The 22,500-nt window shown below is 36.8% G+C and overlaps 1 protein-coding gene across 1 annotated transcript in view; it reads right to left on the reverse strand.

Moving 5' to 3' along the window:
- Window positions 1-2,942: 2,942 nt before the first annotated feature.
- Window positions 2,943-22,500, reverse strand: part of LOC137614949 (uncharacterized) — a 31,234-nt gene continuing 11,676 nt past the window's right edge. The window contains exon 2 of the mRNA XM_068344597.1: window positions 2,943-3,699. Within this exon, the coding sequence (XP_068200698.1) occupies window positions 2,943-3,699 (757 nt within the window). The remainder of the gene's footprint in view (window positions 3,700-22,500) is intronic.

Genomic DNA, 22,500 nt, shown 5'->3' on the forward strand with positions numbered 1-22,500 from the left:
CAAATGAAACGTCAAGCCAAAGTCCTCTAATTAAAGACAGTGGAAGGCCATGGTACTGAGGCTATAACAGTATTCAAGACTAGAGAATAATGGTTTGATTTTAGTGTCCTGTTAAAGAGCTGCTTACAAAACTAAAGAGTCTCTTCTACCCCTACCAAAAAGAAAGTAGCTAATAAACTATTACGTTGTTTGGTTTTCTCAGTGTTATCAGATATATGAGGACAGGAGAATGCCGAAAGGATAGGCGAGACTATTTTGGGGTACGTGTTGGCCAAGACAAATGATCTGTAACCAGAGAAAGGAATCCAATGTAGTACTGTCTGGCAAATCAAAGGGCCCAATAACTTTCTAGTGGTAGTATCTAAACAGGTGGCTGGTGCCCTGGCCAGCCTACTACCTGATATATAACTTTATATGATATCTTAATATTTTATGTGAATAAATTTTAACATAACATGAATTACGAAATTAGAGTTTTCTTTCCATATTTACCGGGAGATTACGTATGCAAATAATTTCATTGAGATCTTTTTGATGACTTCAAGTTTTACGTCATAGTATTTTTTTTCCAGCTTAATAGATTAATAAATAAATATTTTTTCAAAAACAATTTTCAGAAAATATACAAAACACATGCGAAAAAATGTTAGTGAATTTTATGATAATAAAAAGGAATAGAAAATGTTACTAAATTATTATTTACAAAATTATGGTGATTTCATATATAATAATATATTAATTATATAGAGGAACAAAATATCTTTGTAATGCTATACAATTTCATATAGTGTATCAATATTTTAATTACGTAAATAGAAGCCAAAAATTTGTTAAGAAATTCTCGTGCTTTTTCCAAAACTTACCGTAAGTGCAAATAGTTTCACTGAAATGACCGCAGGGATTCGTTATCAAACTGCCTTATTTAAAAGATGAGAGAAACACATATTATCATAAAACTTTGATACGAGAAATTGTGAGTAAATAAATACTTTCTGTAAATCAGGCAAAATAGATTATTTTATGATCACTCAAAAAGATAAAACTTTGTTAATCATAAGGATAAGCTACAAAAAACCTTCGAGTCTTTGGTAGTCTACTTGTCCAGTTCTCAAAATTGCCAAATAGTTTATACTGGTTCCACTAAAAATGCATATTCTTGAGTAGCTACTAAGATCGCAAAGGAATTCAGAGCAGAACAGGATTTTTCTGCCTTGTCAAAACCTCAACAGCCCAGCATAAAAGAGCACCGTGACAATCAATGTGTTAGTTTTCTCTTGAAAAATTTTTAGTGTCATACAAAGGCAGATGTTCATATGAAAAAGAGATAAGAAGAGCCGAGACACTTTTTACAAAATCTGAAAAACCACGCACTGCTTCTACTATTGTAATTAGTTGAACATTTACATATCCTGAAAAACGATTATGAACACTGACATGTTTGAAACGTTGTTTTATTGGTGGTAGAAAAAAATGTAAAAAGAAAAGGTTATTTGCTGTCGTAGTTCTCCAGTTCGTCGTCAAACTGAGATTACTTCAAACCACTTAGTATCTGCTATTATTATTATTATTATTATTATTATTATTATTATTATTATTATTATTAACACCACAATAACACTGTATTATTATTATGATTATTATTATTATTATTATTATTATTATTATTATTATCATTATTATATTATTATTATTGTTATTATTATCATTATTATTATTATTATCTTGTTAAAACTAATGGCTCCCTCAGTTGCATTGATCTTATACTCTGTCCTCTCAATGGCTTTTATTATCTTCTTCTCAGGATTACTGCATACAGCAGATAATTGGGCAAAAGTCATCCTTCATGGTGGGTGGTCAAATTCAGGAATACTTTGCTAATCAAGGTTTTAATGTAAAGTTTACAAGTTAGGTAAAATTTTCACGTTGGTAAACTAATACAGTGAACAAGCTTCTCGTTTTGGAAGTGCTATCGCTCTTCTTAAGGCTTGAGTGGCGGAAACGATGATAGCTATGTCGTTTTATATGATAATTCCGGCTTAGGCAGAGAGGCTGCGAATTTACATTGGCTGCACTGGGCGTCGTGGTCAGAGTAAATAGTTTGATTGGTAGAATGGCGGGTCCTCATTGGCTAAGCCACTCACCGAGAGTGGCTGTAGTTCAGTCAGACTGCCTTCCCACTCACTCATGGGTGATGAGTCACCATCTTGTCCTCCAGCAGCTGGGCTGTGATAAGGTGGAGTGCTCGTCGAGAGGGTATCAAGAACAGGCAGGCTGTCCAGTCTCTGATCAAAGCTGTCTTGGTTGGTAGGGTCTTCATTGGTAGAGTTGTCTTGGCTGGAGGTCTTATGGTTTGTAGGGTTACTCCTCAGTGGGTTGTTCCTTTTGACATGAAGGGAGAAGGAACATTTCCCGGGTAGTATTAAGTGTCGTTTTCTCTCTCTCTGTATAATTAGAGCTTAGAGTATTCGAAGTCTTCTGCTATCTGGAGCCTGGTTGATTATCATAGCATTCTTGACAATTTCCTCACGTTAAATGTTGTTGTTATGGACGTGGAGGGCATGAGATCTTATGGCCCCTTGATGAACGTTACAGGACAGTCTCTTGGACAAACGCATGGTGGTCATTCCTATGTAACGTCCAGCGCATCCTGGAACAGGACATAAGTAGGAATAGACCAAGCTGGTCTGTCTAAGGATGCCCTGAGTCACTGGGCTGTGTTGTTCCTTATGATGAGGGACCTTGTCCTGGTGGTCCGATAATAGATAATTAGCTTAACCTCAGTTTTTTTTTTTTTGGTCATTGTTATGCATCAACCCGTTATAGTAAAGGTTGATGGTAGTGGTAGTGCTCTCAGTTAGCTGTTCACCTTGGTACCAGGTGTCCATGGCTAGCTTGATCTAACGGCTAATTTGCCTGTTAGAGTAGCCATTGTTCATCAGGATCTAGGTGACTTGGTCGAGTTCTTGATGTGTATCAGCCCAAGAGGAGCAGTGGGAGAGGGCTCTGTACCTGGCAGGGCATTCACTGTCTCCATTTAAGCATAAGCCAATGTTAGTAGGCTTAATGTAGACACTTCTATCAAATCTGGTAGGGTTGGGAGAGATGAGTACATCAAGGAATGGCAGCTGTCCATCGTTGCTATGCTCAACAGTAAACTTCAGGAAACTGCACTCCTCAAACGTTCTGCGGAGAGCCTCGATGCCCTGGGTAGAAGGGGCTATGACAAAAGTATCATCGATGTATCTCACGTACACGTCTGGATTACGTATCTGTGAGAAAACCCTCTCTTCAACAACTCCCGTATAAAAGTTGGCAACGAGCACATCAAGGGGAGAGCCCATTGCTACACTATCTTTCTGTATGTACATGTGGCCCCTATGGGTGGTAAAGGGGGCCTTTTTCGTACATGTCTCAAGTAGGGTGCGAAGGGCCTCCTCAGGGATGTTCAGGGTAGAAGTAGATGGATCCTTGTAGACTGTCTCCAGGATTAAGTCAATGGTCTCTCCAACAGGTACGTTTGTAAAGAGGGACTCCACTTCTAGGGAAGTGATGGTGCCAGTACTGCGGGATCCTTTCACCTTACTGAGGAACTCAGCAGATGAGGCGACGCTGTACTCGTCCAGAGCATAAGGAGTCTTGATACTGTGCCTAGTCTTGATACCCTCTCGGAGAATGGTACAACCAATCTGAGCCCAGCTGCTGGAGGATAAGAAGGCAGTTTGACTGAACTACAGCCACTCTTGGCAAGCGGCTTAGCCAATGAGGCCCCGCCATTCTACCAATCCCATTATATACTCTGACCATGTAAATTTGCTGCCTCTCTGCCTAAGTCAGAATTGCCATATAAAAGTACGTAGCTATCATAGTTTCCACCACTCAAACCTGAGGAAGGGAGACAGCACTCCCGAAACGTGTAGCTTGTTCACTGTATTAGTTTACCCGACTTGTAAATTTTACCTAACTTGTAAACTTTACATCAAAACCTTGATTAGCCCAGTATTCCTGAATTTGACTACCCACCATGAAGGATGACTTTTGTACAATTACCAGCTGTATGCAGTAATCCTAAGAAGAAGATAATAAGAGCCTTTGAGAAGACAGAATATAAGATCAATATAGCTGAGGCAGCCATTATTCTTAACAGTAATCCTGAGAAGAAGATAATAAGAGCCTTTGAGAAGACAGAGTATAAGATCAATACAACTGAGGCAGCCATTATTCTTAACAAAACTTGCCTGAAAGAGGATCTACTACCCAAAGATAATATTATCATTATTATTATTATTATTATTATTATTATTATTATTATTATTATTATTATTATTATTATTATTATTATTATTATTGTGGCGAACAAAGTGAGTGACCTTATATGAAATGCCAAAATTTTTGCGGACGAAACTCACCCAACCCATAGCCCAGTCATTCCCTTTTATTTTTATCACAGGGTGTTGGAGTCAGCTGATATTTTCGGTGGCGGGGTCAATAACTCCTATACCAATAAATATATTCAAATGAAAGTTTAAGGGACTATTATATATATATATATATATATACACACACACATATATATATATATACAGTATATATATATATATATATATATGTGTGTGTATATGTATATCTATACACACACATATATATATATATATATATACATATGTATATATACATATATATGTATATATGTATATATATATATGTATGTATATATATGTATATATATATATATATATATACATATATATATATATATGTATATATATATATATATATATACATATATATATATATATACATATATATATATATATATATATGTGTGTGTGTGTGTGTGTGTGTATACACTTTGTTTCTGCAAAAGTTTCTGTCACTTTTGTTCGTAAGTGACGATATTTAGCTAAAAAATTAGTGAGGAGAAGCAAACTAGTAATAGAGTTTTTAAGATATCTAAATGATTTTCACAGGGGATGATGGGTGTTATATGATCTACATTCATACCAATTCTTGTATTGATTCTTGCAATAGAAAAGTCACAGTAGCTATTTTTCGATCGCCAGATTTCGGTGCAGGTTTAGTGGGTCAGCTGATTTTTTTTGGTGGGGTCAATAACTCCTATACCAATAAATATCATCAAATGAAATTTTAAGGGCCTATATATATATATATATATATATGTGTGTGTATATATATATATATATATATATATATTTATATATATACATATGTATGTATATATATATTTACATACATACATATATATATATATATATATATATAGCTTAGTGTCTACCAATTTTCATAGTCATACCTGCTTCATGCATGCCTTGGCTGTCACTTTCTTCATAAGTGACGACTTTTAGCTAAAAAATCAGTGAGGAGCCCGAAACAACTCCCGGAGTCTTACATATATCTAAATGATTTTCACAGAGTTTGATAGGTGTTATGTGAACTTCATTCTTACCACTTTTTGCATTGATACTTGCCATAGAAAAGTCACATTAGCCGTTTTTTGACATCCGCGGGAGGCCCATTTTCGCCGGTGTCGTAAATTACTCGTAGAATACTTCACATATCTAAATGAAATTTTCAGGAATTTATGAAATGGATATTTACTTTGTCCACCCCAATTTTCTTGCTGATATCTGCCATAGAAAAGCCACAGTAAACATTTATTTCGGTGTGGGTTGAATGATTACTTTTTGTGGTGGAATAAATTGTTCCTAGAATAATTCACATATACAAATGAAAATTTTAGGGATTGATGTGAAACATAGATTCTCTGTTCCTGCCGAATTCCATGATAATATCTAAAATTGAAAAGACAGAACTATCATGTAGCTTTCTTAGATATGCTATTAAACGTAGCAACATTACAGTGAACTGCGTGATAGTGAGTGACATCAAACGAGAGACAATACCGATCTCACAAACAATATCCGTCCCGAGTTACAGCTTATTATTATTATTATTATTATTATTATTATTATTATTATTGTTGTTGTTGTTGTTGTTGTTGTTGTAAACGAAATGAGTGACCTTATATGAAATGCCAGAACTTTAGCGAACAGAACTTACCCCACCCATAGCTCAGTCAACCCATAGTACAGTCATTCCCTTTTATTTTTTTTTTCACCGGGGAAGTAGCTGGTATTTTTGGCGGCGGTGTCTATACCTCCTATACCAATAATATACTCAAATCAAATTTTAAGAGATTATTTAGATATGTATAAGCTTTGTTTTTGTCAATTTTCATGTTCATACTTGCTATAGGCATGCCGTCGCCGTCACTTTAGTTCGTAAGTGACGATATTTAGCTAAAAAATAATTGAGGAGCCAACTACTTCTAGAGTTTTACAGATATCTAAATAATCTTCACAGGGTTTGATGGGTGTTATATGAACTACATTCATACCAATTTTTTTATTATTATTTTCCACAAAAAAGTCACAGTATCCATTTTTAAATTGCCACATATTTCGGAACGGGGTTAGGGGGTGATGGTGTCAATAACTTCAATACCAATAAATATATTCAAATTAAATTTTTAGGGTTTATTTAGATACATATAAGCTTTTTTTGGCCATTTTTATGGTTATACCTACTATAGGCCAACCCTGGCTGTCACTTTTGTTAAGTGACGATTTTTAGGTAAAAACTCAATGAGGAGCCGCAAAATATTGCTTGAGTTTTACAGATATCCAAAAGATTTTCAAATTTTTGGGTGTTATGTGAACAACATTCATACTAATTTTCGTATTGATACTTGCCATAGAAAAGTCACAGTAGCTATTTTTCGATATGCGATGGAGGCCCATTTTCGGCGGTGCCGTAAATTACTTGTAGCACACTTCTAATATCTAAATGAAATTTTCAGGGTTTTATGGGATGGATATTTACTTTAAAGTGTTAAATGTAGTAACATTATAGTGAACCCTGTGATAGTGAGTGACATCAACGTGGGACAATGCTGATATCATGAACAATATCAGTCCCGAGTTACGCCTGCTGATTATTATTTTAATTATTATTGTAAGCGAAGCTGCATCTGTATTCAGAAAAGAAATATGTTGTAAGCCTAGGGGCTCCAACAGGGAAAGCAGTCTATTTCCGAAAAAAATTTAGAAGTAATGAATATATCTTAATTGCTGAAAAATTTTGAAATGTATAAATATCAGAATAACAATGTCAAATGGATGAATAATATATAAACTATGGAATAAGACCCATGTCAACCTGTTCAAAAGAAAAGCATTAAAAAAGTTTTAATATATAAATTTCCAGGAAGATAATTTGACAATCAGGTCAAAGCTGGAATAAAACTTTTAGAACACAGTGTATTATGTAACCTTAAGATGGAGAAGACAGTGCTCTTAAAATTAAGTGCATACCTAGTATTATGATCTGGATGGTACAGTTTGGTAAAATATGAATGTTAATGCAAATAATGGTCAGAATCATGGAACATTTTATGCCAAATAACCAAAAGAACGTCGTTGCTAGAGATTACTCTCTAGGTCAAGTATAAAGAATTTAATACTTACTTACTTTGATGGCTGCTTTTCCGGTCCTATACAGCAGGGGAACCCCTCTCTCTACAGGACTTCCACTGTCGTTTTACCTTGTTCGTTCAGAGTCTTTAACATTTCATATCATATATTGTTCATTTACTGTTAAATCGTCACTGTCAAAAGACTCATGAAATAAGAAAGTCTTCAGTTTCCTCTTGAAAGTCTTAATGTCTTCAATCATTCGAATGTTCCGTGGGAGCTTATTATATAATCTCGGGGCTGCATATTTAAAGGCTCTGGAGCTTAAAGTAGACATATATCTAGGTTCCAACAGTTTGAATCCATCTGTAAGTATTCTCGTGTCGACACGATTTGTTTGCTGCGCAATGTGTAGCAATTCTTTTAAGTATTTTGGACGCCCGGTGTACCGGTTTCAAATTACCTCCTCCAAATCTTACCCCCCGGTAGTTTGAAACCGGATTCAAACTACCGGGGGGTAACTTGAAACCGGTTTCAAGCTACCCCCGGGGGTAATTTGAAACCGGTTTTAAGCTACCCCCCGGGTTTCAAACTACCCCCCTCGTTTTTGCACAGGATCTCATCATTTATGAATATTAATAAATTGCTTTTGATCAGGGTCAACACAATCATTAGGTTATATGTATATACATGTACTGTTTCACCTATTGGTATCGTTTATTAATATCTAGCCTTTATCCGTTTTATGTTTATATCTTAGCTAATAAATGTCGGAAGTTCCGTTACCAGTCATGGGCGCATATTTTTCCGAGACAGGGAGACGAGGTGGAATTTGATTTTGCCGGTTATTTTTTCCATTATTTGAAATATTTCATAATTATATTGCAAGCAAATATTATATAAGGTACAATCAACATATTGATCATAAGTATATATGTAAACACACATACACACACACACACACACACACATATATATATATATATATATATATATATATATATATATGTATATATATATATTTGTATGTATGTTGTAAATACTCTATCATTCATGATATCTGTAAATAATTGACACTTTTAATAAAGCAAGATTTTAAGCAATTATAACAGTTTTAATAAAACAAGATACAGTACATGCTGTTTGCTTCTACTGTACTTAAATTGGTTGTTTTTATACGAAAACACCTGGACTACAGTAAAGTCATTACACTTTATAGCCCTCTATGGATTACATTGAACACAGCTTGTGTTAATCTCACAACTGATTTTTGCCTAAAGGCAGGCAGCTGTGTTATCATGGGCTAAATCAAATCCTATTTAAACCATCTTTCAGAATAGTAAGTGATGGATTCGTGTATGGATATTTTTTTTCTCTGTTGTTGGTCTCGAAATGGAAAATTTTTTAAAAACTCATAAAATGTTTAAGAATTTTACCTGAAATGTATCATAAAGAAAAAAAAAAGAGACCTCGCAACATAGTCACCTGTACATTTCCATGCGGTTTATATAAGGCTTCTGTCCCTTTGTCATAGCTCCATTCTTTCTTATTACTCATTTCATCAAATGACAAAACAACAATACCTAGTAATCGAGACTTCATACCACATTTAAAGTCGTCTGGTTTAAATTGAATCAAGCTAACAGTAGCTTACACAACGTTAATTCTGTCTTCACGATAACATGCATGTTGGTAATTTATATTTGAGCTTTTATTTTGCACGTGCATAGCATCCAAATACTACGAAGTTACTATGCATTATCACTGACAGAATATATGAATAAACAAAACGATTTATGGACACAAGGAGTTCTATTGTTATATTGCATCTATGGGTATAGTCAAACCATTTTAAGAGCAAACTTGGAGCCCAATAGCGGCCTCGCCAGTTCTCTTGGGTCATTTTCAAAGCACACCTGGCGAGCCAAGAAAAGGAGAAAAGGGTCAGCTAATAAGTCATTCACCTGGATTTGAACGGTCTAACAATATAATCTTTTAATTTGATACTCTCTCCAAATTGTTTCCTTCGCTCTTTTTGTTTGCAACCACGTGGTGACAAGTTGAAACTCTTAAATATAATGTGGCGGGATGTCAACAAAAACAAACCCCCACACCTTTGATCACTCTTCTTTCAAAATATCCCACAACACAAACTTTCCCCTTACTTTACTTCAACTGGACTCTTGGACAGAAGGAAAATGAAAACAAAACATAACCTTAACACTATATTCTTAATAGTAAACGCAATCATAAACCAAAAAAAAACACTTATCACGAATCATAAACAATATTAAATATAAACCGTAACACCATTCAAAATAAAAAACCTTAACAACTTAAAATTAACACACCCAAAACCAATATTTGTTTATGAGTGGAACTCTTTATCCACACACACGTGACACACCAAAACCAATATTTGTTTATGTATGGACGTCGTCGTCCACACAAGGGCCAACAGTCCTTTTCGGCCAAAGCCACAACCCCACAATTCGGTTGCAACGCCACAATATGGCAACACTTGACACTCAGTCAATACAAAAATGTTTTAATTGATTTAGTCCTTGAGCGTAATCATCATCATCATCATCCTCATCGGTATCATCAACAGCAATCGGAAGTAAATTCGGTCCGGGTCGTCGTCAAATAAATCAATCCACTAGAGCATTCTAAACACAAATTCCTTAAGTAAGCCAGGTCATCAATAGTCAAATTCAAATAAATCTTCTCCCCAAAGGAGGAATCGCGGCCTGCCAAAAAAATAAAAAAAACACTTATGAACACTCCTAACTAACAACTATCGCACTATAATCAAAGATAAACAATAAACTTTCTATCACTCATGAACGCGCCTAACAAAAATAAATAAAAACAGTACTTACTCAGAATATAAAAAAAAGCTTCACAGCCGGCTTTCGAAGAGCAAAAAAAATTCACAGCCGACTCTTACTATCGTTCGATATCCAATGCTTTCGCCCAAGACATTCATCACCACCCTATCCTAGCTAAAAAGGTAAACAAACAACCTCAATTATACCAACAATCTTTCCAACTTCAAACAATCATTCGCTAATTACCCTTTCCTCAGCGCGCACCGCGGACACACAAAACACGCACACACAAACGCACATACACACATACTCTCTTGCGCACGCGCGATCTAACAAAACGAAGCAAATGAAATTCTCTCTCTCTCTCTCTGACGAAACTAAAGCAAATAAACACTCTTTCTTTCTTTCTTGCGGTTTGACAAACTTAAGTAAATAAACACCCACACTCACTCACTCACTCTCTCTCTCTCTCTCTCTCTCTCTCTCTCTCTCTCTCTCTCTCTCTCTCTAATGACAAAGCTAAAGCAAATAAAAATGTGTCTATTTAACAATACTAAAACAACTCTCTCTCTCTCTCTCTCTCTCTCTCTCTCTCTGATTTGGCAAACAAAAAAAATAAATTAAAATAAAATTAATCCTCCACATTCCTCCCCCCTTACTTTGCCAAATCCTCACACAACACTTACCTATTTTCTCATTACCCAGTCCCAATCAGGAACAGGGCCTCGGCTTCGGGTAACTGGGCCTTCATATACCTGCACTCTCTCATTCACTTCTTCCATGTCGTTTTCATTCAACGTACTATTACGATTCCCGTCTCTGCTCTGCTCGTCTAAGATATCATTCACTATTTCATCTACCTCAGTTTCATCTGGCCCGAAAATCCCACTAATTTCTGTCAACAATTCATCCATTACATCTAAACCATTTTCTACTTTAACAAAAGAATCATTCATACTGCTTATCATTCTCCTATCTTTCATTCTCGTGTCCGTCATACGTTCTCTTGCCTCATCTAACGAAAAACCACACACACTATAAGTATCATTCATACTCATCCAAGTTTCATCTGTATTAATACATTTATCTTCCATACTCACCTGTACATTTACACCCTTGTCTTGCTTATTCTGATTCCCGCCTACAACTACAAAATTTTCCCGTCTTTTATCCCCAGTAAAATTCTCAGACTTCTTTTTCTTTCCATACTCTACTAACACTAATTGCTTATCTTCTAAACCTAATGCCTCACACATACTCGGTTCATACTTGTTCGTTTTCAGCCATTTATTCATACCATTCTCCTGAATATATCTTGGTACCTCCTTCCATTTCCGCAACTGATTGTGGTGTGCCCTAACCTTTTCCACACTACCATCCACACTTACTTTACCTAAAACATAACTCAACCCACTAGAACCAACATCTAACACCTCATATGGACCTTCAAACTTATCACGTACCTTATTGACATTCATTCTTCCCTTTTCAATTACTTCTTTTAACACTTTCTCTCCCACTTTGTAGCTTTCAAATCTCTCATTTGCTTTCTTCCAAACATCTCTATCATTCTCGGACACACTCAATCTCGGTCTTACTATCTTTTCAAAATTCAACACAAACTTACACGGAGACATACCAGTACTCTTGTGCACAGTCGCATTATACGCCCACAACGCACGCCCAACATATAAATCCCAATCATTATCACATGTACTCATCATCCGCAAAATTTCTGTCAAAGTTCTTACAGTCCTTTCAGCCAAACCATTCGCACTTGGCATATACGGAGTCGAATACACATGTTCAATGCCCCATTCTCTCAACATCTGCTCAAACTCCCATCCAACAAACTCCGGACCATTGTCACTTAACATTTTTGCAGGCTTACACACACTCATCGGCAACATCACTTGACTTACCATTCTCGCTACAGTCTCACTTCTTTTATTCTTGATGGGTATGGCATACGCAAACTTGCTCATATGATCGACCATGACAATCATTCCCACATGTCTCCTCGCAGTCACAGGCAACGAAACACAATCAATCACAAACATCTCAAATGGCTCTTTCATACGTAACCTCAAAATAGGCGGACTTGCATGCATGCTCTGATACTTTCCCTTCTGACAATCCTCACAAGTAGTCGCTACATCCCTACAAATTTGGCTCAACCCAGGCGTAAACAACCTCTCTCGCATGCATTCCCACAATTTATTCTTCCCCATATGCCCATACCTGTCATGCACTACCATACACATACTTACAGCTGCATGCATTGGAAATACAGGAACATATATATCTTCATCCATTCCCCTATGCAAAAAATACACAATATTCTTACAAACAATAAACCTTTTAACAACTTTCTTATACGCTTCCAAATCACACGGCCATTCTTCCACCCTAATACCATTTAAAATACATTCACGTAACCTATTTATCTCTAAACATTCACCTTGCATTTCTTCCACCTCTTCTTTGCTCAACAAATCATCTTCACTTTTTGCAATATCAATCATGCCAACAAAATTCGCCATGAATACACTATTATCCTCGATTACTATTACCTTACAGCCATTCTTTGAAAGCAAACCCTTACCAACATCAACGGACACATGGTGCAACCTCAAAAAATCTATTCCCATCAAAAAACAACTAGGCATTTCATTCTCTCCCATTACAATAAAATTATGTTCAACTTCCATACTCCCTAGTTTCACTTTCAACCTCACTTCTTCCCAAACAAGTAAACTTCCCTGACCTATTCCATGAATTCTCACACTCGTACACTGTCTTTTCACTTCCCAATTGTACCTCTCAATATCCCTGATAACCGACTCATTTACTAATGACACTTGAGCACCCGTATCAATTAAACTACAATATTCATTCTCATTTATATTCACATACGTCATCATCCTTCCTTTTACACCATGCATACATACATTTACTCTCCTTTCAATTCTGTCACTCACTTCACCAATATGTTCATCATCATGTTCACTGTCCTCTATACCCCCATATCTTAGATTAAGGTCACTTGCACCATTATCCTTCTCACTCAACAATTTGCAACATTCCTCCTTACATTGAATCCTCAAAATATATTCCCTATCATTCTCCTTACATGCCCTATATTCCATCGGTCGATTCCATCCAAAATACAAATACACAGTTACACCATACAACATACTTACCACCATTAATATCTTTGATAATACTTCCCCTTCTAGTACACTACTCTCCTCCTCATACACCATTTCTTTTGACACTTCATTCATCACCCTTCTTTTAAGCTCGCTTACGCTACCTGGTATTTCCGTATCTAACCCCTCTTGTATTAACTTACTTAAACCCATCAGGATACACTTATATACCATATCTTCCCCTTCACAACTCTGCTCCACAACTAAACCTTCAGGCAACCTTTCAGAATTCAGATTACTCTCTTTATCTTCCATCCTCCCATGCATCCTCGACATCGCATCTGCTATCACATTCTTATTTCCCGGTACATATTCTAACCTAAAATCAAATTCATTCAAATCCTCTATGGTCCTAGCAACCCTTGCATTCACACACTCTTTCCTTATCATGTACACTAGGGGCTGATGGTCAGTACGCACAATGAATTTTACACCATACAAAAATACTTTCAATGCTTTCACACAAAATCGTATTGCAGCCAATTCCCTGTCAATCGTCGAATACTTCCGCTCAGCTTTATTAAACGCTTTACTAACATACGCTATTACTCTCAATTGCTCTTCTCCATTTACTCTCTGCATTTGAACCAAACAACCACCCATACTCACCCCACTCGCATCCGTATACAACTCTAGCATACTCGCATTTTCACTGTAGTCTGGAAATGCCAAAGTGACGTCTTTCGCGGCCTCTTCCTTCAACCTTTCAAACGCTTCTATCATCCGATCATCCCATTTTAATTTTGTACTATTCCTTTTACCCGTCCATTCATTCAAAGGCTTCCCTATACCTGAACAATCTCTAACAAACTTGCGACCAAACTCAACCAAACCAAGAAAACCTCGCAACTCACGCACAGTCCGGGGACGTGGAAATTCTCGCACCTTATTCACAAACTTGTCACTCTTCCTTATACCAGATTCACCCACTACATGCCCAAGAAATTCCACCTCCCTGGACAACCATGTACACTTCTCAAGCTTAATTTTCACACCAACTTCAATTAACCGCATCAACACTGCCTCAAGCAACCGCATATGTTCCTCAACAGTCTCGCTCGCAATCAGAATATCATCTATAAAAACAGTCACCTTCTGTCGATCGAAACCAGCCAATACAACATTCATCGCTCTTTGGAAGGCAGCAGGCGCATTAGCAAGACCAAAACTCAACCTTTTAAATTGGTAGTGACAATTTGTACTTGAAAATGCGGTAATGGGCCTGCTCCCCTCTGCCAGAGGCATCTGGTAATAGCCCCTCACCAAATCTAATTTAGTAAAAACTTTCATTCCATGCATCTTATAAACACAATCAGACACCACATTCATTGGAAAACGTTCTTTAACAGTCACCTCATTCACCTTCCTATAATCAATACACATACGTAAACTTCCATCCGGCTTTCTTACTGGTACAATAGGGCTATTCCAGGCACTCTCACTCCTTTCTATTACACCCATTTGTTCTAATTCCTGACACTGCTCCTCTATCTCCTTGGCAATAGGCGGAGAAAAATGCCTGGGACGCTGATATATGGGGGTATCATCACTGAGAACTATTTTAAATTCTGGCAGGTCTGACCCCCCACAATCATCGTCACAGAGACTCATAACTCTCCGCTTATCCCATAACATCTTAAGCAATCGTTCCCTTTTGACCTCACTTATACTCTCATCTAACTTAATTCTTCCTTTCAACGTATCGTAATCCCAATCGTCATCGTTCTTTACCTTACCAGACATCACCTGTCTCGCCTTAACATATCTTCCATCCTCTACATTAATCAGTGTATACATACATCCCATGCAATCACCCTCACGTATTCCGCGTACTCTCTTCCTCCTAACACACGGCAACAACCTTACATACACCTTGGGTTCCTGCATATTCATAACACCATCATATATATACGCACTCGTTTTCACCAAATTACCTGCTTCCATACCTTCCACTACATATTCATCCTTGTCACTATTTGAAATTCCCAGACTGCTCGGCCATGCAACTTTTACACTAATAACCTCACCTTTCTTACCCGATAACTTTACACTTTCCTTTGCTATCAACGGCACTCCCTTCCACACCTTCGTACTCACTCTGCCGTCTTCCTTTAAATAAAATTCCCCACAAATATTACCTTTAACCTTTATTTCAATCATATTCACACTTGGATGTACAATCATACCACATTTTTTCAGAAATTTATACCCAAGCAGTACGTCATATTTCTCATTCGCTCCCTCAACCACGTAAAAATCATTATCTTCCATCATCAGCCCCCCAATCATAACATTTTCCCGCAACTTTCCTTGCACAGGCATACGCAAATTACCAATACCTTTTACTTCACCCTTACATCCCTTAAATTCACAAACCTCTTTTACCTTATCATATGCATTCCTAAACATTAAATTGACACCACAACCAGTATCAATCAAACCAACCAACTCTACACCATTAAAAATCAATTTCACACTCATGCAATCATGTGCTCTTTCTCCCATCACATCTTCATGCAATAAACCCTCACGAACATGCATCACATTCACTCCCCACACACACGAGGACTCACCCAGCTGAACCCTCTGATGAATTAGTTTCCCGAACATCCTGGCTGACTTGATCCCTTCTTTCTACAAACCCTAGCTACATGCCCATCTGCACCACATTCAGTACACTTACCCCGCGGCTCCTTGCACATTCTAGGATAATGACCATCCTTACCACAATTACCACAAATTACATTCATATGATTATTACGGCATCCACTCGCTATGTGTCCAGTCATACCACACCGATAACACTTAACCACTTTCTCTTTCTTACAGTCGCTAATACGATGCCCTGTCTCTCCACACCCGAAACATGCTCCTAATGCCCATCTACACTCGTTCTTTTTATGTCCTACCTTCCCACACCTATAACACCTCTCTTCACGGATACCACTACCTAACCTAACTTGCTGCGTACTAGCACTTCTATCTCTCCAAACTTGATTTCCCTGTCTAAACCCGTCATTTCTCGGCATAGGTATTCCTACATTACTCACCCTAACACTTCTATCTACTACACTATCAGCTACCCTCATTGGCCCTCTCATAACAGCATCTCTAAAACTACCAAATTCTGGCACACATTCCTCCATTCCAGTTCTTACACTCACAGATTTACTTTCTTTCATACACCTATCCAACTCGTAATCCTCAACTATCTCTAAAATATCATCCCAAGTCAATCTCTCTCTAGTCCACCTCATTTTCTCCTTCCGTTTCAAATTAATAAACTCACACACACTCTCTGGTACTGTACCCAAAAACTTCTTCATTAGTTCCTTATTTTCATTTATTCCTTCGTCCCCATACTTCTTTCTAGCCAATGTTTCTAACCGACATACATACATCGAGATTGCTTCACCCACCTTCATTCGTGCTTCATCAAAATCATTTTTTCGCTTATACCTAACACTACCTTTCATACGTTTTACCTGTTCAATTATCCTATTCTTTACACTTTCATACTCAACCTCTCCTACACTCATTATCACCCCATACATCGTCAACAAATATCCTGACAAAAATTCTCCCAACTCCCTAGCCCAAACTCTCTTACTATCCCCATACTTAGCCTGACAAAACTTTTCATATTCCCTAAAGAAGTCATATACATCCCTACTGCTATGTTCATTAAAACTTGCACACCTAGGTACCTCTCTCATAAACACTGTCTTACAAACTTCCTCTACTTCATTCTCACTACTATCTTCACTGTCTACTCCCTTCTTGTTGCCTTCTTCTTCATTTGAATACAATGAATCTAATTCTACACTCAAAGTCCTATCTTTAACTATTCCCTTCTTACCCTTTTTCTTACTTACCACCTTCACCCATTCATGATCATCCTCACTCACACCCTGACCTTTCTTCTTTTCTTTCTTCACATTATCTTTACCTTTCTTCTCCTTCTTCCTATCACCCTTCGTTCCAATCTTACTATGTCTAGGCCCTTTACTTTCAATATCACTATCACTACCGTTCCCATTATCACTTACCCTACCCTCTTCCACAATCAACCCGTTACCAGAAGCAGAAGCCACTCCTCCGACTGCACCTTCACCTACAACAGTTTTCATCATCCCCATTACTTGCCCTATCATATCTTCCATTCGTTTCTCCATTCGTTCCTCATTCTCTTTCATCCTCATCTCAAAACATTCTTCCACTTTCGCTACAGTTCCCTTTAACTCCCTAAGCTCCTTCTGCATCACCGCATTCTCCCAGTTCAACCTCTCATTCTCTACTAGCAACCTCTCCTCACGCTCCTTACTCAGCCGCAATTCCTCCCTCAAAACCCTTAATTGCTCCTCCATTTTTCATCAACCTTAATCCTAATTCCGTCCTTCATCCAACAGTCCAGCTTCTATCCCACCTCGGCAGTCCCTGTTCGGGCGCCAAATTTATGTGGCGGGATGTCAACAAAAACAAACCCCCACACCTTTGATCACTCTTCTTTCAAAATATCCCACAACACAAACTTTCCCCTTACTTTACTTCAACTGGACTCTTGGACAGAAGGAAAATGAAAACAAAACATAACCTTAACACTATATTCTTAATAGTAAACGCAATCATAAACCAAAAAAAAACACTTATCACGAATCATAAACAATATTAAATATAAACCGTAACACCATTCAAAATAAAAAACCTTAACAACTTAAAATTAACACACCCAAAACCAATATTTGTTTATGAGTGGAACTCTTTATCCACACACACGTGACACACCAAAACCAATATTTGTTTATGTATGGACGTCGTCGTCCACACAAGGGCCAACAGTCCTTTTCGGCCAAAGCCACAACCCCACAATTCGGTTGCAACGCCACAATATGGCAACACTTGACACTCAGTCAATACAAAAATGTTTTAATTGATTTAGTCCTTGAGCGTAATCATCATCATCATCATCCTCATCGGTATCATCAACAGCAATCGGAAGTAAATTCGGTCCGGGTCGTCGTCAAATAAATCAATCCACTAGAGCATTCTAAACACAAATTCCTTAAGTAAGCCAGGTCATCAATAGTCAAATTCAAATAAATCTTCTCCCCAAAGGAGGAATCGCGGCCTGCCAAAAAAATAAAAAAAACACTTATGAACACTCCTAACTAACAACTATCGCACTATAATCAAAGATAAACAATAAACTTTCTATCACTCATGAACGCGCCTAACAAAAATAAATAAAAACAGTACTTACTCAGAATATAAAAAAAAGCTTCACAGCCGGCTTTCGAAGAGCAAAAAAAATTCACAGCCGACTCTTACTATCGTTCGATATCCAATGCTTTCGCCCAAGACATTCATCACCACCCTATCCTAGCTAAAAAGGTAAACAAACAACCTCAATTATACCAACAATCTTTCCAACTTCAAACAATCATTCGCTAATTACCCTTTCCTCAGCGCGCACCGCGGACACACAAAACACGCACACACAAACGCACATACACACATACTCTCTTGCGCACGCGCGATCTAACAAAACGAAGCAAATGAAATTCTCTCTCTCTCTCTCTGACGAAACTAAAGCAAATAAACACTCTTTCTTTCTTTCTTGCGGTTTGACAAACTTAAGTAAATAAACACCCACACTCACTCACTCACTCTCTCTCTCTCTCTCTCTCTCTCTCTCTCTCTCTCTCTCTCTCTAATGACAAAGCTAAAGCAAATAAAAATGTGTCTATTTAACAATACTAAAACAACTCTCTCTCTCTCTCTCTCTCTCTCTCTCTCTCTCTGATTTGGCAAACAAAAAAAATAAATTAAAATAAAATTAATCCTCCACAATAACAAAGAGCAAAATTGTTATAAAACGATTATCATACTAACAGAAATAATCTTAAGTTTGATATTAAATGAATTCATTTCTCAATTCTGAATGATTATTAAAAGATAGGATTCTTTACAAAGGATTTAATTAACTATGTTTAATATGGTATATTTACATAGGTGATTTTATTGTTTTAGAATCTATTTAATTAATCGACAAAAATTTTTTACAACAAAGGTTGTGTTAGCAAACGTGGTTATGGTGACTTCGTCAGATGAAGTTAGTGCTATCACAAAAGATTCAACGAATTAGTTAATTCAGACCATTTTCATGTCTTCCTTTATAATGTTATCAGTATGCTTAATACCCTTGACCCAATTTTCCTTGCAAATCTGAAACAAAGTCGTTTTTTATATGTTGGTTGTATCTGTGACACGTTTGATTGTTTGGTCAATTCCAAATTTAGCAATTTCATTATCATTTTCCCATTTAAAAAACTGATAGACATTGTATGCCCTTTTTCTTTCTTCTGGGCTAAAAACATGACGCTGAGAACCTACCATGGTTTTTACGGAAGCCTATTGTGCAAGACAGTGAACGAGGAAGCTAATCTTCATGCATTTAGTAGGATTTGACCAAAGGTCTCAGTGAACTGACCCAGTGAAGATGTGGCAACGTGTATGCCATATCTCCTAGTTTGTCATTTTGCTTCCCTTGTCTTAGTGAAGCGAAAGCATCGGGATTAAGGAGAATCGGCACCCCGCAAATGAGTTTTGGTGATTGACACCCTAAGGTGCGCGTTGGCTGCCCTTGTTCAAAAGATATATATATATATATATATATATATATATATATATATATATATATATATATATATATATATATATATATATATGTGTGTGTGTGTGTGTGTGTGTGTGTGTGTGTGTGTCTGTGCATTTGTTTAAATAGAATAATCAACACCATTTATTTTGAGTGTCAATTTCTCCAGGCATATTGCCACCCGAAGCTCATGCACCTAAAGCACATGAATGGAATCTTTTGGAGATAACAAAAAAAAAAAAAAAAAAAAAAGTAGAAAAAAAAATCTCGACAATCACGAGCGCACTGAAATAAAATTAAGTTTTACCTCGTCGTTATCACTAAACCTTAAATGACAGTCTGTAACTTCAAATATTGTGTATTAGTGAATTATATGACAAGCTGGTCTTAAATACGAAAATATCGACAATCACACGAACACTGAAATAAAATGAAATTTTACCTCGCCTTTATCACAAAACCTTAAATTACAGTCTGTGACTATTAACGTGTCATATAATTCACTAATACACAATATTTGGTCTTAAATACAAAATTAAACTACTTTTCCTACTGCTGCGAAGCCAGCAATAAATGCATGATACATATTTGCGATGTCACATTAATTATTTATCATTCTGATGAGGGGGTAACTTGAAAACAGAGGGGGTAACTTAAAACCGGTTTCAAACTACCACCCCCCGGTATTCTGAAACCGGTTTCAAGTTACCGGGGGGTAGTTTGAAACTGGGGGTAACTTGAAACCTTTACACCGGCTCTGATAACTTGGTGGGTTATTGTACAAATTTTGAATTCAATTTTCGCTTTAATCGGAAGCCAGTGTAAATCGATTAGTATAGGGGTGATCCTTTCTCTAGGTGGGACACCTTTTATCAGTCTTGCTCCTCTATTTATTATGTTTTGTAATTTCTTAAGTTGCACTTTTGTAAATTGTAATAGATAGAATAGCAGTAGTCGATCCTGGTAATAACACAGTTTATCACAAGTTTCTTTACAGAATTTTCGTCCAGGTACTTTTTTATAAGCGTAATATTTCTTAGATGATAACCAGCAGTTTTTTATTACATTATCTATTTGGGCATTTAGAGACAGGTTACAGTCAAGAAATACTGTACACCTAGATCTCTAACTTAACTAGATATCGGCACCGAGTCATTATTTATGTTCACGCTGTTTCTCTTGCCGTCCACCATGAATTCAGTTTTGCTCTCATTTAATTTTAGTTGTTTAAATGTCATCCATTCTCTAACACTATCAAGGATTCGGTTTAGAGTTTCAGTAGTGTCATGTATATCATTTATGGAGAAGTTTTTGTTCAATTAATTCAGACCAAAGTCAGCAGCTAAAGGCCGGAGAACAGTATTCAAAGCATGGTAGAATGGAAGAATTTGAATATTTCATTATGATAGATTGATCATCCAAACTTATAAAAGACTTTCTCATTAAGCTTATAGTACCAGACTCACTTGTTCAAGAAAACATTTTTTTCTGATATGTATGAAGTTAAGCTTTATACATCTGGTCACTGTTGTATGAATAATTTGAAAAAATATGGGTTTCCCCTAATTATTTTCACCAGAACAGTTCAGAGTACCCATAAAAACACCAGGATCACTTCTTATTTTCTTCATTAGGAATATTATGCTATGGTAAATATTTACCGGCATTTTAATTACTGAACCGGTTCGTTCCAACGAACTACAAAGGCTTCCAATTAAATAGAGCCATTAGATTTGCTTATTGACAGCGATATTGTAAATTCATAAATGTTTTTACTGTGTAGTTTTAGAGAATGTAACGGTTAAATTACATAGCTGACCCAAGGCCATATGAAAATAATTGGGTTATCTGTGTTATTGGCAGGTCGGGTGTTTGTGACTTTGATGTACGTACAGTATATTAAAGGCAACTTTCATAGTGCTTTGTCAGGTCTCTCTCTCTCTCTCTCTCTCTCTCTCTCTCTCTCTCTCTCTCTCTCTCTCTCTCTCTCTCGGATAAATTCCATGTTCAAAATAGTGAGGTATTTCTGTTTTGGGAAGGTAATTTTTACAGAAACTACTATACGTTCTGTGATGTAAAATTGCTCTCTCTCTCTCTCTCTCTCTCTCTCTCTCTCTCTCTCTCTCTCTCTCTCTCTCTCTCTCTCTCTCTCTCTCCGTTTCTGAAAGGAAAAATTGCTGGTAGAAAAAATAGAATTCAAATCTATTTACAAAATTATTGTACATTATTTCTGAAGCTTTGTTTTTCTCGTGCTTTTCACGAACGTGTGAAGAGGTAGAGTGAAGTGAAAATTTCTAAAGGCAATTAATCAT

This window comes from Palaemon carinicauda, chromosome 21 (genome assembly GCF_036898095.1).
Source record: "Palaemon carinicauda isolate YSFRI2023 chromosome 21, ASM3689809v2, whole genome shotgun sequence".
Taxonomy (NCBI): Eukaryota; Metazoa; Arthropoda; class Malacostraca; order Decapoda; family Palaemonidae; genus Palaemon; species Palaemon carinicauda.